Source organism: Pangasianodon hypophthalmus, chromosome 6 (genome assembly GCF_027358585.1).
Source record: "Pangasianodon hypophthalmus isolate fPanHyp1 chromosome 6, fPanHyp1.pri, whole genome shotgun sequence".
Taxonomy (NCBI): domain Eukaryota; kingdom Metazoa; phylum Chordata; class Actinopteri; order Siluriformes; family Pangasiidae; genus Pangasianodon; species Pangasianodon hypophthalmus.
Window position 1 is genome coordinate 21,876,096 of NC_069715.1, and position 17,455 is coordinate 21,893,550.

A 17,455-nucleotide genomic window follows, 5' to 3' on the forward strand; every position below is an offset into this window, starting at 1 on the left:
GGTCAGAGGAGAATGGCTAGACTGGTTCAAGCTAACAGGAAGGCTGCAGTAACTCAAATAAGCACTCTTTACAACCATGGTGATCAGAAAAGCATCTCAGAATGAACAAAATGCCTTGAGGTGGATTGGCTACAGCCACAGAAGCCTTTCCTATCAGGGAAGAAAAACAATCTGAGGCTACAGCGGGCACAGGTTCCCCAAAGCTAGACAGCTGGAACTTCCTGATGAGGCTTTTTCCATCATGAAACTTTTTATTGCTTCTAATGCACCTGAAAAACAAAAACAACAACAATAACAATAATAATAATAATAATAATAATAATAATAATAAATCATTATAGATGATCAACTCTCTTTAAGGTGAGAGTAAAAAGGTGAAGTAACAGTGGTGAAGGATAGTAAATGTGAAGTGAAAATGGGATGTTAGAGGTCCCATTCACACCAGCTCTAATTTACGCTCCCACACATTATTATTATCATAACTATTATTGTACAATTAACTGAGACAGAGTGCTTGATGCTGTTGTTTTACTCCTGTTCTTCACTGACAGAGAATCCCCACAACTTTCAAATGCTCTCAACTGTCAGGTAACATTTAGCTTTTGAGTTACCGCAGAATGTTTGTTACCTAGCTAAGCTGTGGCTCATTTTATTACTGCACTGTTGTATGGTGGCTGTTCTTCAATATGATTCAATATGGTTAATATGCTGAATTAATATAAGTGGATTAGTAAAAGATTTTACAGCTAATGTCATTATGGCTGATTTTTTAAAATGACTGCTCTGTTTTTCATAGATGATGGTAAGCTTGAGTAGTTGACTAGTTTGTTATGAGTTTTACAACACACCTTGGCCACACCTAAGGTTTTTGCTATCTTGCTATTTATGTTGTTTTTTCAGCCTAATGATGGCCTCCTTCACTTGCATTGAGATCTCCTTGGACTTCAGCGTCGAACAGCTGCCAAATGCCAACTCAATGCCTGATATCAACTCCAGACCTTTTATCTGCTTCATTTGTCTTGACGTAATGAGGGAATGGACCGCACCTGGTCAATTAACTTCTTGTCAGTCAATTGTCCAAATACCTTTGAGCCCCTGAAAATGGAGGTACTTTGTTGAAAATGGCTGTAATTCCTAAATGGTAAATGACATATTTTTGTGGAACCTCTTAAAATAAAGCTGAAGGTCTACACTTCAGCATCTTGACAATCACATCTTGATTGTTTTATTTCAAATCCACTGTGGTGGTGTGTAAAGGCAAAATCACAAAAACTCTGTCATTGTCCAAATACTTTTTTGTCAGCAATGTTAAATAGCACTACTATAATATATAAAAATGACATATACAACAAAAATAGGCTGAGGCAATGAGACAAAATTGCGGAGTGTATCCCTCTCCCTCTCTCTCTCAATGAATGGGGAATGAGCTATCAGTAAGACATAGTAGGTGGGTAAGGGTTTCCGCTACCGGGCCAATTTATAAATGTACAAAGATGGATTGTGCGTCATGAGTGTTTTAATGTATTTTGGTAATGGATTATTTATCCTGACCAGAGACTTTTTATCATTTTGATGTGAAATATAATGAGGATATGGTTAAAAGCAAGAGCATAACTTCCATCTCAGCCATCCATTCTAGCAAGAAAAATAAGCACTATATACACTGATGGTATTTTTCTTTTAGACTTTTTACTGCACTAATCTCTCTCTCTCTCTCTCTCTCTCTCTCTCACACACACACACTGTATATACGTATAAGCAAATGGTTGTTCCAATCAGTCAGACATCTGCATTTAGGGTGAAAATATATGCTCAGACAGGACAATGAGCCAAAACACAAACCAGCATTATCTATCTAATTTGACAGAGTTGGAGAAATTTGCATTAAGGAGTAAAAAAAAAAAAAAGCCAAATCATAGAGACATATCTGAGACAACTTAAATCAGTAATTGCTGCAAAAAGACAATTCACACTGAGAGGTGAATACTTTTAGATTCACACAGATTTTAAATTTTTTATTTTCAAATATTTCTGAGGACTTCTAAATAATTTATTTACGTTTATTATTGTAGATAATAACTTCAAAAGGAACAGAAAAAAAATCCCCTTCTAATATGCTTGATTTTGATGTTGCAATACAGCTAAAAGGTTATTGATGCCAGAAGAGCTGGTTTGAGTATTTCTGAAATGGCTGATGTCCTTGGATTTTCACACACAACAGTCTCTAGAGTTTACACAGAATGTGGAGAAAAAAAAAACCACCCACTGAGCGACAGTTCTACAAGTGTATGGGAAGGCTACAGTAACTCAAATAACCACTCTTTCCAACCATGCTTTACAATGTGTACAATGGATATAATATACCTTTTCAATCTGTACTGATTGCATTACACTGACCTGTACAATCTATTACGTGTTGAACTCCCAACCCTGTATACATATGTGTAGATTTCTTTGAATAAATTTATTGACCTGTACTGTGTGGAAACATCTCATACTCAAAATAATTCAAAAGAAAATCTGAAAATGTGTAAAATAAAAAAATATTCCTGTATTTGAATGAAAATTCAATGAATGAAAAAGCTAATTCAGTTAATGTATTTACTATACTAGTAAAAAAAGAGACTTGATTTAAAAGAAAGCTAACTATATATGTATATATATATATATATATATATATATATATATATATATATATATATATATATATATATGCAGTTTTAAATGATTTAAAATTACATTTAAAATTTATTTCCTGAACCACATGGATATGTTTGCACTGCCTTTGTGGCAAAATGCATTTTTCTTTTGTTATCACAGCCTTCCAGCTGTTGGTCAACAGGGTGAGACCACATTATGCTAAGCGGAAAATATGTCTCTATGTGAAACATGGTGGCCACAGAAAATTATCAGTGTCATTGACTGATAAACTCGTATAGCCAAAAGTAAAGCATGGAGCTGTTATTTTAAAATATGTTCACTATATCTCCCAGTCAGATTTCCTTTAGGGATTTGGAAAGAAACCTGACAGAGAGGAACCTGAAAGAAGAAGAGACGGTCTAGGATTAACTTTCTTGCTTTGTCTGATCTGCTATTTGGTTATCTGTTTCATATAAACTGATATAGGATTAGCACAGTGTCTCCCTATTGCTCTATGGTGCTGTTTCCTTAATTTTAAAACAAGAAATTAAACCTAGGAAAAGCATAGCTCCAGTTTTCCTGTGGAAAAGGTTCCCGTACTTTGTGGGAAAAGACCATGTGTTATTTGGAAAAGTCCAGAAAAGTCTCTTTCCTCATTTCCAGCACACTGTCTGTAGCAGCAGTGGGCTTTTAATTAGCTACAAACTTCAATAATATGGCTTATTGTTGCCTGGGGAAATTAGTAAGACCTGATTATGGCTCATTTAGCTTTACATCAGCATTCAAAAGCAACATTGCTAGAGTCCAGTTCATATTAGAGAAACACAAACTACTCAGGTGTGTGAATGTGAGCTCAGGTCTTTGGCCCACATTTTATTTATAAGTAGACATTTTGTTTTTTGTTTTCTTCCTTTTTTTAATTTTTTTTTTAATTATTTTTTAATGTGGTCATGCTTCTCATGTGGTCATTCCATTTCCACCTGCAGAACTGCCCCTCTCTGGATGTGTTTTGTTTTCCCATCATTCTGTGTAAACTCTAGAGACTGTTTTATGTGAAACTCCCAGGAGATCAGCAGTTTCTGATGTATTAAGAAGCATTTAATTTCATTATATTACACTTCTTTGCAAGTACCTAAGACATTTGCCCAGTAATTTTTTCACTTTTAGGATGAAGAATAAAAAATACACTTATTCATAGAATTAAATAAATGTGCTTATTGTCTTACACTAAAATAAAACATATAGATCAATTAAATACGTTTTAACCAGATACATAATCAAATAAGTACTTATTCAATGAAAATGTAATTAAATCAAACAATAAATCACACTGCTTAACAGAATATACTCAGAACAAAGCGAACCAATCAGAATTTAAAGCGCACGTTTCCTATCAGCCAATCAGAATCCACTCTTTCTTCGCGTTGCGGAAATCTCGTGCCAACTCTCGCGACAGCTACCGTTACCATAGTGACGCTAGTACACAGTTACTCGAAGCAACAAGTGAGCGTTCAATGAGTCAGAAATGAACTCGCTTTAGAAAACAGTTTGACTTTTTGTAACCCTTTGTTTGATCTCAGTTTCATCTTTTGTCACGTCTTTCAGGTATGACAACACTTTTATTAGTTATGGCTAGAACCTAAAGGAGTATATTTTTCTGAATTTACAGAGGTCCGATTTTTATGTATTATTTATATATTTAAATTGATATTTCCAATATATTTATATGTTTATATACAGTATTATATTATACATTGCACTGTACTGTTACTTTATATTGTACTGTCCTATTTAGTATGAATTATATAATTACTGTTTAGTTTTCATTATTATTATTATTATTATTATCATTATTATTATTATTATCCCTGTACTGCAAGGGGCATGGTGATTTAATGTTCAGCACTGTTGCCTCGCACCTCCAGGGCTGGGGGTTTGAGTCACACCTCCGCCCTGTGTGCATGGAGTTTGCATGTTCTTGGGGTTTCCTCCCCTAGTCTAAAGACATGCATTGTAGGCTGATTGGCATATCCAAATTGTCTGTAGTGTGTGAATGAGTGTGTGATTGTGCCCTGCAATGGGTTGGCACCCCGTCCAGGGTGTCCCCCGCCTTGTGCCCAGAGTCCCCTGGGATAGGCTCCAGGCTCCCGCACAATCCTGTGTAGGATAAGTGGTACAGAGAATGGATGGATGGATCTCTGTATTGCTAGTCACTTTCATAAGTTTATTATTTTCTCTTTTACAGGGGGAAGTCAAATCTCTAAGCAGGTTCAACAACCATGAATTTAAACAACTTTGTGGTCCTTCCCAACAAGCCTAAATCAGTAAAGCTAAATGTCAGGTTGAGTATTTTTCCCTTTTGGTAATTTGATTTTGCTTTTACATTATTATTAGTGTACACGATGTATTGAGCCTGTTGAGTTAATCACACTTATGTTAATCTCTGGAACGTGGCAGATAGATCTTCATTCTACTGTAACAAATTGGCATGAATTAATTTGTCAGATTTGAAGCTTCTCATCCCGAGACTGCCTGACACATTGCTTCTCTGATTAGGATTTTATGTGTGTAAAGTATGTTGTGTGCTTTGCAGAAATTTGCGTGAGCTGCGAATGGAGACAGCGCAGCTCAGCCAGGACAGCAAGGACATGGAGAGCCGCCTGCAGCAACTCCGAGAAGTCATGAGCCGTGAGAAAGAGGAGAGAGAGTGAGTGACACATATATGGGTGGCAGTAGAGCGAGGGAGTGGAAAAGGGGAGCCTGATATATTTGCTTCCGTTTTTATATACAACCACAATGTGTCTAGTACGTCATGGTTCAACCAGTGTGCTGTTGAAAATGTAAAACACAAAGTTTAGCCACATTATTGATGTGTACATTAGCACTTTAACACAGAGACAAATTGTTGCAGAGATCTTCCAACAATGTCATGTACTGACATACAGTCAGGTCCATAAGTATTTGGACAGTGACTCATTGTGTACACCAGCACAATCGATTTGAAATGAAGCAATCTATATGTGATAAAAGTGTAGAATTTCAGCCTTGAATCAAGGGTTTTAACAAAAAATATTGCATTAACCATTTAGAAATTACAGCCATTTTTTACATAGTACCACCATTCTCACAGGCTCAAAAGTAAATGGACAATTGACTGATAAGCAGTTTCATGGCCAGATGTGGCCTGTTTCCTCATTATTTCATGACAAATTAAGGAAATAAAAGGAATTGATTCCAAGTGTTGAATTTGCATTTGGTAGCCGTTCACGGAAACTCTCAATATGCAGTCCAAAGAGGTGCTGATGCAAGTAAAGAAGGCTATCATTAGGCTGAAAAAAGCAAAACAGACCTCTCCGAGAGATAGCAGAAACTTTAGGAGTGGCTAAATCAACACTGTTGAGCTCAGCAACACCAAAAGGCCTGGAAGACCATGGAAGCCAACTAAAGTGGATGATCACAGAATTCTTTCCTTGGTGAAGAAAAACCCCTTCACAACATCTAGCCAAGTCAAGAACACTCTGGAGGAGGTAGATGTAGCATTGTCAAAGTCTACAATCAAGAGACGCCTTTATGAATGTAAATACGGATGGTTTACCTCAAAATGCAAACCACTGATAACACTCAAGAACAGAAAGGAGAGATTAGACCTTGCTAAAAAGAAACTCTACAAAAGCCTGAAGTTCTGATGCAAGATTAATGTTTTCCAGAATGATGGAAAGAGAAGTGCATGGAGAAGGAAAGGAAGGGCTCATAATCCAAAGCATACCACATCATTTGTCAAACATGTGGAGGCAGTGTTATGGCATGGGCCTGTATGGCTGCCAATAGAACTGGGTCACTGGTGTTTATTGATGATGTGACTGATAGAAGTAGCAGGATGAATTCTGAAGTGTATAGAGCTATACATTCTGCTCAGATTCAGTCAAATGCTGCAAAACTGATAGGGCGCTGCTTTACAGTACAGATGGATAATGACCCAAAATGTACCGTGAAAGCAACCCAAGAGCTTTTTAAGGCAAAAAAATGGAATGTTCTTAAATGGAGTCACCTGACCTCAACACAATTGAGCATGCTTTTCACTTACTAAAGACAAAATTGAGGGCAGAAAGACCCACAAACAAGCACCAACTGAAGGAAAGCTGCTTTAAAGGTCTGGCAAAGCATCTGAAGGGAGGAAATTCTCTGATGCCAAACTGCTGATGTACATGGGTTCCAGATTTCAGGCAGTCACTGACTGCAAAGGATTTGCATCCAAGTATTTAAAATAATCCTAATATTTATGATTGTTAATTTGTCCAATTACTTTTGATCCTGTGAAAATGGAGGGACTCTGTAAAAATTGGCTGTAATTCCTAAACAGATAATGCAATATTTTTGTTAAACCCATTGAATTAATGCTGAAAGTCTACACTTCAATCACATCTTGATTGCTTCATTTCACATTCATTGTGGCATCATTACAAAAATTGTATGACTGTCCAAATACTCATGAACCTGATGGTATAATGCCATATTTGCAATAAATACACTCCTCCTAACTGCCAGGGGTGCTGTGAAACACTTGGATGATGTATCCACTGGATAATGTATGCCACTCCCCTGAGCATATTCCCCTTGAAAGTTGTCAATAAAGTTCTTGCATTGTGGCATTGTGAACTTGAACAGGTGTTGTGTGAAAGAGTGCATTCGCAGTTGAGCTCTAGAGACTTAGAGCTCTTATAGCCTTTCACAGAGCCTGTCACAGGTACCTGCTAGATAGTAGGAACTGAAGCAGGCCCTTCCCCAGTTGAATATGTCATCATATGTAGTTTAACATGTGCACAGGTGAAAAGAAGAAAGGGAAGATGGCTGTATGATGCTATACCATGTCATACATCACTACATGACTTTGGAACATCTCAGCATGCGCGCACCTCCACAAAGGGCTATTCATGTGTTTCTTTATGTTCTACCTTCCATTTATTTTAATGAGAGCAGCATGGTAGTGCAATAGGTAGTGATGGTGCCTCACATTTCATGGTCTGTGGTTCGGTCCTGAGCTTTTGTGTGTTCCCATCGTCTCCTTGTGGGTTTCCTCTGGGTATTCCAGTTTCCTCCAGCCTCCCAGAAGCATGTTGATGGGTGGATTGGCTACTCTGAATTATCCCTAGTTATAAATGAATGTGTGAGTGTGTGTATTTTTGTGCCCTGCGTTGGAGAGGTATCCTGTTCTAGGTGATATTCCTGCCTTGTGCCCATGCTGCAGCTCTACCGAGACCCTGACTAGGAGAAAAAAGGTTACTGAAGATAAATGAATGAATATTTAAATCCACCAATAATACGTATATACCACTGTCACATTGTCCACTATATAGACCGACAGGACTTCATACTTAGATTTCTCAAAAGCACAAAATGGTGACAAATCCACTGGGCTTGTTGATCGAGTTGCTTTTCTCTGGTTCCAGTGAAGCAAAAGTGATTAAATGGAGCCAAAATTAGGCAGGAAAATTAGCTTTCCATAAAAAAACAAAAAACAAACTCTGGAGTTATTACTTTGGCAGTTCCCTCCTCCTCAGAGTAACCCCTTGCAAAATTTCATTAATAACACTCAGATGTGACCTGGGTGTGGAATTATAGTGTGGTCCTTTTAGGGGCTTAAATCAGGATACATGAGCTCATTACTCATCTGGTGTGAAGGAGAGGCATGTTTGTGGTGTACACACTCCATCGTGATGAATCACTGCTGAGGTGATCGGAGGGTTGGGATGAACTTAGCCATGTCTTAATATCTTGGCATCGTATGTGTTTTGCAGCTCATCCAAGAATTAAAATGGTGTAACGACAGTGGAAAATTAATATAGCGTAATGAAATAAAGATGGTTTCGGTATGTTGTTCTTCACGTGGGTTGCACACTGTCAATTAAGGCCTCATGCATCATCTGAAATAATGCAGCTGTTTCAGGGGACTGTGCTGTGTTTTACTGTTTATCGTGCTTCTTTACTGGGATGAGGCCAGTTAGGTAGGGTGCGTTTTTGGGCAGCTTATGTGCTTCCAAGGTAAAACATGTCCAAACTGAAGGCAGCTACTAAGTACATGTATTTAGTGTATTTAGTCACATGTATTCATGTCATTTGAAAACCATGATTAATTTGTTAAAGAAGTAGAATCAGGCATGGCTCCTTTTTGGTTTTAACGAAAGCTTGTATCCAGTCCTGTTGTAGATATCTTTGAAGATCCCTGATCTAGAATTGTGAGGTTCAGCCTCCTGTTTTAAAGCACAAATGAGCTTGTACTTAAAGGTATTTATTATGTATGTGTTACCTTAAAGAGGATTTAGATCAGGGGTGTCAAATATGTGTTCTAAAATAAAATGGTCTTGTGGACTGTAATGAATGACAGATTGGAAAAACCAGCTTTGCTATTCCACTAGGAAGCAATAAACCATGTGTCATTCCAAAACAACTAATTTAGGGGTTTCACAGTGATGGAGTGAATATTTTTGCAAACTTTATAGCTTAAATGGATTTCTTAAGTGTGTGCGTGTGTGTGATTGTGCCCTGCAGTGGGTTGGCACCCTGTCCATGGTGTGCCCCGAGTCCCCTGGGATAGTCTCCGGGCTCCCCTGCAGCCCTGTGTAGGATAAGCCGTATGGGAAATGGATGTTCATTATATTTAAAGACTTACCATTTCTGTACAAAGGGAAATCATATAATAATAGTGCCACACTGAGTTCAGCTGCTAGTCATCATTCATTGTTTGCAAGAAGTAAATGCTAGACAAATATTTCTAATTGGGTATATTTGCAGTAAATACCAACACACACACACACACACACACACGCACACAATCAACAGAGGTCTATATTGCAGAGCTCTTCACCTGAATGTGCAAGAAGACTCAGCTCACTCTGTGTGTGTGAATGGTGTGTGTGTGTGTGTGGGTGTGTATGTGTGTGTTAATCTGGTTGATGATAGCACACTGTCACATTGCTGTGTTCAGCTCTGAGTGTCTTTAATCCTCAGCCCTAAATGAGCCTCTCACTCACTGAGGACCAGCTGATAAGCAGAGTGGACACACACACACACACACGCACACACACACACACACACACAGGCAGTCTCTCACCCTCTTTTTCTCTGTCTCTTGTCTCTTGCTACTATCTGTCTCCATCTGTCTTGCCATCGCTACTCTCCCTCTCACTTTCATTCTTCTGTTACTCTTTCATTCTTTTATCTTACTCCTTTCTCTTTCTTTTTCCTTTTCACTTGCTCTTTCTCTTTGTCTCCTTCTCTTTGTTTTCTCTTTTTTCACTTTCAACAGTTCTCATAATTCTACTTTTTCTTTCTGTTTCACAGGCTCTCTGTCTCATCCTTTCTACTTCTCTGGCTCTTTCTCTGTCTCCCTCTGCTAGCTTTTCTTCCTTCTCTCTTCATTTGCGCTCTCTCTCTCTCTCTCTCTCTCTCTCTCTTTCTCTTCTACTTATCCTTTATTCTCCTGTCTCTATTTTTTCTTGCTCCCATTATCTAATCCACTTTCTATCTCTTATTTTTTGTCACATTTTCTATCTTTCTCCTCTCTACCCTCACTCTGTGGCTCTCTCTTTATCTTTCTCTCTCATTCACTTTTGATGTCAATGTATTTGATTGTTTTTTGTAATTTATTGAAGGTTATAGCTGCCACTTTATCTCTGATTTCTCTCTCCAGCATCTCCAGCACTTCTCGTTTGTCTTGTTTTAAATGTAGTTTATGAATCTGACCTGAGAGTTTGAACATTACAGTAGCTGTACATTGAATGATCCCATGGTTTGATATGTTTCTAACAGGAAGAATGGTGCTTTTCGCTGGAAATCTGCTCAGACCCATGATGGGACAAGGGACAAAGAGAAAAAGCTCAACAAAGTGAGGATTCACTCTGCCATACAGTCAGCTCTGAAGTCATTACTGAGACCTTTTCCAAAGCAGTTCAGATGTCTCAGTTAATGCATTATTTTCTTACACTATGTGCTTGATTATCTAGTGCGTGGATTTTGTAGGGTTGTGTCTTAATTCACTATTGTTTTGCACTAAATGAAAATGACAGATCATTGCCTCATGTTGTTTACAACCTCCAATATTATAACACCACATGGCCTTGTAAACTATTTGGTCGTGATTCGCATTTATGGCATCGTGCCACTCCTGTTGTATTTTAGCCATTTTAAAGTTTTCATACTGCGCCACCTCTCTGATAGCTCTGCATCCCTGCCATGTACACTGTACACTCCAAAAAAAAAAAAAATTATCTTAGCAGGTGAAGATATCTAATATTAATTATCTAATATTTCTATAAGAATGATCTAATATTTCTTATTATTAAATTATTATTATATAACAAAAATAAGACCATTAATGCTATCTGCCAATAGAACAAGACTATTTCAAACTTCTATATAAGTATACAAGAAAATTTCTAGAAATAGACTTAATAATCTTATATTGGTGTAAAATCAATCTAATAAAGAGAACTATTAGTTGAATTTGCCTATATTCCATATATTTATACTTGCTAATTTATTTATTTTTTGTTATAGTGTAGGATATTCATAATATTCTTTTAGTTTTTTGAAGACTTCATTTATTTATTTATTTATTTATTTATTTATTACTAAATTGGTTTTAAATAATGCATTCTTAGTCAGGATCAGCTGAGGAAATTATCGTTGAATTATTGTTTGATAAATGATGAACTCTTTTTACCAGAGGCCAAAAAATGGAATTTCTGCCTGTTTTGGGAGTGCCCATATTCAGCAGTGTGTTTGATGTCATACTCCATAATAGTGGTGAATGGGTCATATGAAAGTAGACAATGTGGACTTTAAGAATTTGCAGCTTTTCATAAGCATTTTTTTAAACCTAGCCTACTAGATTTAAATGTTATAATTTTTTTTTGTGGCAATTTTATAGTGTTTTGTGGAGAGGTGTGAATTGTTTACCCAGCAGGGGGCTCACACCCCTCCCATTTCCCATTGCCCCGCTCACCAGCAGCTCAACATAGAGTCATGATACTCTACACACAGAAACCCAACAGTGTCCTGACTAATCTTATAACAGACTTGCAGCGATAAAATAATTCATTAGTTTATACTGATTGAAAATGTCTGATAAGTTGGTTTCCATCGTGCCGGTGGAATGGAACGCTGATGTACTGCGAGAAAAATAAAAAATTAAATAAAAGTTAAATAAAAAAGTCCTTAGTGTTGCAGTTGGACATCTAAGAGTTCAATATATGGCAACTTTAAGCATAACAGTCATTAAATTAATTAAGACAGTAAACAAATTTAAAGTAGAAGTTTAGAAGTTAATCTAGAATTACAAATGATATAAATTGTCTGTATGTGTGTGTTTTTGGGCAGACTCCCACCAGCAAGATGAAAATAAGAGTGCTGAAGGATGAGCCTTTACCAGGTAAGTGTGTGTTTAAGTGAAAACGGGGTAGTTGCATGTTCACATGTTCTCTGCATGTCAATGCGGATTTCCTCCGGGTTCTCCTCCCACCTCCCAAAAACGTAATGGATTGGTTAAGCTAAATTGCACCCGAGTGAATGAGTATGTGAATGTATGTGTGTGTGTATTCCTGCTTTGCGCCCAGTGTTCCTGGGATCCACCAGCACACTGACCATCAGGTACTGAAGATGAATGAATGAATGAAGGTGCAATTAGAGTTTGGTTACTTCTAATAAATATTTCCGTCTTTTTTCTATTTAGTTTTAATAAGTAACTTATTGAATTTATTCAATTCATAATATACGATTACTACATAATACCCAGGCAGTGTAGAAATATATAAATGCCCCATCTGCATAGACCCCATACTCACTGATAATTTGACGAAATGGCAGCATATAAAAGGAAAATAAAAACAGTCCAACAACAGAGAGCACCGTGGTACACCATAGTCAGTCAGTATAGTTAGTTTTGATCATGGTAGGAGAGTGTAGAATACTGAAGGTTCTCTCTTTGTATAGGTTGAATATAGAAGCTATGTGAAGTGCAACTCGTGGCAATTTTCAAACCGGACCGTTTCTTCTGTCATATAATTATTAATACTTTTGTAAACAAAAATAATTGTTCAAAATCAATGATGAACAAATGGCCATCATTATGCTACCACCAGTTTCCTCAACCATTACAGTTCAGTCAGCAGGAGTGTTGCCAGTGATGTTTCTATAAAGTAGGATAAATTGCAAGGCAGCAGTTATAAATCTTGTGTAATTCCCTAAGCATTAGGCTCAATAAATGTCACTTTGCATGATGTGTATGCGTGTTTAATATACTTTTGTTGTGTTTTGCTGCATTATCATGCGGAGCGCTGTAGCCTGCATTAAAAGGAGCAGAATATGTGCTTACACAGCTGAGTGGAGGTAGATTTTCCCAAGGCTGCACACAGTTTATTATTGATAAATGAATCTTTATAACATGAGTCATATTTTAACTTGACCTACATTAAACTCAAATTCATTGTCACTTTCCATTTAGAAGCCATGTCTGAAACCAAATCAATAATGTGATGAATATTAAATTTCTGGAGAAGGTCTGTGTTTGTCTGGAGTTTATTTGCGTGAGTACTAATATTTCTATTAATCATGCATATAGTTCTAAAGTATTTAAGATGTGTGTGTTTGTGTGTATGTGTGTTTTAGTTGAAAGGGTGCCAGAGCCTCCACCTCCAAAGCATGGACAGAGCAGAAAATCCAGGCTGAAAGGAAAAGTGTGTGGCCAGTGTGAAGCTCGAACTGCTGGACTGGTGAGTCATCATTCATCCATATTCTACATGAAAAAGACTGTTTAATCCAATCATCCATCCATCCATCCATCCATCTATCCACCCACCTAGAGATCTATTTATCCATCTACCTGCTTATTCATATTCACCTATCTATTATATGGTGCCTCTTAGATTTGATAAAGACAGATACACTTGGATAGTACATCAGTTATGTCTATAAATAAAAGACTCATAGAAAGTGCCAGTAAATACAGAGCACACTTGCAAAACAAATATTGAAGTTGAGAATTGACTAATATCTAATTAGAGTGATAATGATTTAGGTCTTTTTCTATTCGCTCTAGATTGTTTACATTAGAAGGTCACACATATTTTCCAGTTCACTTGCTTCGATTTTCTCATTTTAAACAATTTAAAATGAGCCCATTGCATTTTTAAACTGTAACTCTAAGTCCATCCATCCATCCATCCATCCATCTGCAAAATAGGTATAGAATTGTTTTAAAAATTTCAACCCATTTTATCCAATTCTATTTATATTCTTATTTAATCAATCTGTCCCCCTCGTTATACAATGTCTTTACTATAATATACTACTATAGACTACTATAGTATAAGAAAGAAAGAAAGAAAGAAATAATGAAAGGAAAAGAAACTTACTTAGATGAGTGGAGAAACATTTTCAAGAATATAGCACAGAGTTGCCTTGACTCACTTTTACTAGACCAGCCATCGATCCAGATGCTCCATCCATCCATCCATCCATCCGTCAACGCAGTTCACATATATAAGTAACAGTGATAAGTCTTTGTGCGAGTCATCCCGGCAAAGTTCAGGGACTCTTTGACTGTCTGACTCAGAGGAAATGGGATGACTGATGCGTGTGCTGTGAGAGAGAGATATGGCACTGTCTTTTTTCATCACCATGGCGGATTAGGGTGTTATGAGGCCCGTGTTCTCTACTACTACTACACCCACGCGCATACCCACACACAGCGTGATGATGGCTCTGCACTTTTATCTTTCTCTAAACACACACTTCCTGCAACCTCCTCCTGTAGACTACTGATTCAAACCCTGTCACCTTTTTCTCTCATAGCTCTTGTGGAGCTCAATTTTCCTATTCTGTCTAAAAACCTGTCACCTCATTCTTTTCACTGGTCCTTTGTGTGTGTGTGTGTCTGAGTGAATGAGAGACAGGCAGTGCAGTCCTGACTTGGCACATAAAGCCAGGTTAAGCTGAGCAACATCATGTTGTTCAGAGAGAGGGAGAGAGAGAGAGAGAGAGAGAGAGCGAGAGAGAGAAAGTTACTACCTAACTACACTATATGGCCAAAAGTTTGTGGACACCTGACCATCACACCCATATGTGAGTCTTACCCAAACCACGAAGTTGAAAGCCACAAAGTTGGAAGCACACAATTGTATATTATGTCTTTGTATACTGTAGCATTATAATTTCCCTTCACTGGAACTAAGGAGCCCAAACCTGTTGCAGCATGACAATGCCCCTGTGCACAAAGCGAGGGCTATGAAGTCATGGTTTGCCAAGGTTGGTATGGAAGAACACGAGTGGCCTGCAGAAAGCCCTGTTCTCAACCCCACTGAACACCTTTGGGATGAACTGGAATGCTGATTACATGCCAGGCCTCCTCGCATGACATCAGTACCCGACCTCACTAATGCTCTTGTGACTGAATGAGCACAAAACCCCAAAGCCACTCTCCAAAATCTAGTTGAAAGCCTTCACAGAATATTGGAGGTTATTAAGCAAAGGGGAGACTAAATCTGGAATGGGCAGATTTAGCATATATGGGAATGATGGTCAGGTGTCCACAAACTTTTGGCCCAATAGTGTTATTTGGCTCACATATTGCTATGTGTATCTAAACTTATATGCAGTGACAACATAGATTAAGATAAATATTGAACTAAACACTGCTGAGTACACCAGTAAGCGAATATACAGGTAACTTATAATTACATGAATAATTTCAGTTTATTTTTTTCTTACATTAAGACATAGATCCAGTCCAAATGTTCCTAAATTAGTGCTCCTTATGCTAGAATTAAATCAGGTTATAAGGTTCATACAGTCTCACATGAATGGCACAGTCCTGTGGTATTCACTAGTTTGTAAATTGAATTTTTTTTTATAGCGTTAGGTTTGCAAGATGTTTCCTTAACATGACAGGCCCTTAGTAGTTCGTTTTGCAGTAAATGTTAATTGTAATCATAGTTTAATTTTACATCTTAGGCTCGATGTTCATATTTTCAGTGATCTCTCAACTCTAACCAATGAGCAGTTTGTGTGTTTGCTTTACCTTGTCCCATGAGTCCCAACTGGACGCACTACAATATGGTAGACCTCTGCCTCTTAAGGTTTAGTCCTGTGGCTCCGTGTCACTTTGACACAGCTATAGCACGATGACATCTGTTCTTTCTCTCCTCTGCCAACTTTGTTGCAATATATTGCAATACACTCTGCATACTCCTAAGTATATGTCCTCAGTTCATCCCGAAGCTATCATGCATACATTGCTCTGTCACACATCAGCAGCCTCCTAGTACCATCCTGGGGTTTACACCCGGGTCCTACTCCAGCTAACCGGGGGTCTTTATTGACCGCTTCCGTTGAAGCTATGCTGATCACGGTGACAACCAGAATATTTATGACTATTTCTAGCTACTAATATATTCCTTGTAAAATCTATTCCCTAGCCAGTTTTCAGGCCCAGCCAGAGAAGGATGCCCCATGCCACACACACCCAGTACCTTGGTTTCTCTAAGGTTTCTTCCTTCTAGCACAGTCCAAGGGAGTGTTTCCTTGTTTGATCACTCATGGTTAAGGCAGTGTCATGTCTAGGGCTTCTTTGGAACAATGCTGTTTCAGAAGTGCTTCAAAAACAATGCTGTTTACTGTGGCCAAGTCGCATCTCCTCAGCACCACTTCATCATTCCATACATAAACATTATCTAGCACATGAAGTTCTACATGGTTTTGTCTCTCATAGAGGGCCAGGATGGCATCCCTCTCACAGGTCTTGTTGAAATCACCCATTCAGGCAACTCCTAAACCCTGTGGAAGCTATACTCCATCATCACTGTCCTTTTTGGGCTTAGTTATCCTAATCCAATTGATAATTTAGCGATTGCCCATAAGGTCAGGAAAGATGCTCATGTAGATAAGCCCGATGCCATTTCTTTGCTAATGGCATTTTCACTTGCCATTCAAAATGCATAGGATTGGCTCCATCCTCTGATTCAACAGGCTTAAGAGGAAATAAAGTGATTAATAAAGATGAATGAATGAATGAATGAATGAAAATTATCACTGATGCTCCACAGACATGGGAATGTGAAATCGAACACCAGTCATTATAGAATTACATTTGATTCATATCAGACGACTTCAAGATCAATGCTGTATATCTCATTAATATCTGAAGACGGAGATCACACAGTTCACTGGGCACTCTTCTTCCATGTATATTGCATCAATCTGGCTCTATAGCACAGTTTTCAAAGTTCTCTACCCTTTATAACATTTCCATAGAGAGAGAGAGAGAGAGAGAGAGAGAGCATTGCTGTTAGCATAAAAAGTAATAAACAAAGTTGGCTTGCTTATTTTATAATCATTTCGGCCTTGTCTCAAATCACATTGCTCATCTTGTCTTCTTCACTCGTTTCCTAGTTGAAATCAAATAATGAGCTCCCTGAAGATACAGACATCTAGTGTTTCCCCTCATTTCAATATTTATTAAGGCCAAGCCAGAATGAAAGCAAAAGATTTCCCTGCATGAAGTCTGCATGAAGCCTGTTTATAACAGCACACACACACAGACACACACACACACACACACACACACACACACACACACACACACACATGGCTGAGAGTTGAGGCTCATTGGCTGTGTGTGTTTACACCTTGTTTGCTATCTAATCATGATCACAGGACAAGCTTGAGTTTCCCTCTTGTTTGGTTTCTGGTTGTGGGTGGAGTTTGGTTGCTGGTGCCAAACTTCAAATTAAAGGAAAAACTATCATAAACTGTCTTAGTAAGA

General features: G+C 37.9%; 1 protein-coding gene across 1 annotated transcript in view; it reads left to right on the forward strand.

The window, feature by feature from the left end:
- Window positions 1-4,116: 4,116 nt before the first annotated feature.
- Window positions 4,117-17,455, forward strand: part of zbbx (zinc finger, B-box domain containing) — a 50,910-nt gene continuing 37,571 nt past the window's right edge. Inside the window, exons 1-6 of the mRNA XM_026914293.3 lie at window positions 4,117-4,245; window positions 4,886-4,981; window positions 5,234-5,347; window positions 10,447-10,522; window positions 12,016-12,067; window positions 13,303-13,406. Coding sequence (XP_026770094.3) covers window positions 4,920-4,981; window positions 5,234-5,347; window positions 10,447-10,522; window positions 12,016-12,067; window positions 13,303-13,406 — 408 coding nt within the window. The 5' untranslated portion in view covers window positions 4,117-4,245; window positions 4,886-4,919. The remainder of the gene's footprint in view (window positions 4,246-4,885; window positions 4,982-5,233; window positions 5,348-10,446; window positions 10,523-12,015; window positions 12,068-13,302; window positions 13,407-17,455) is intronic.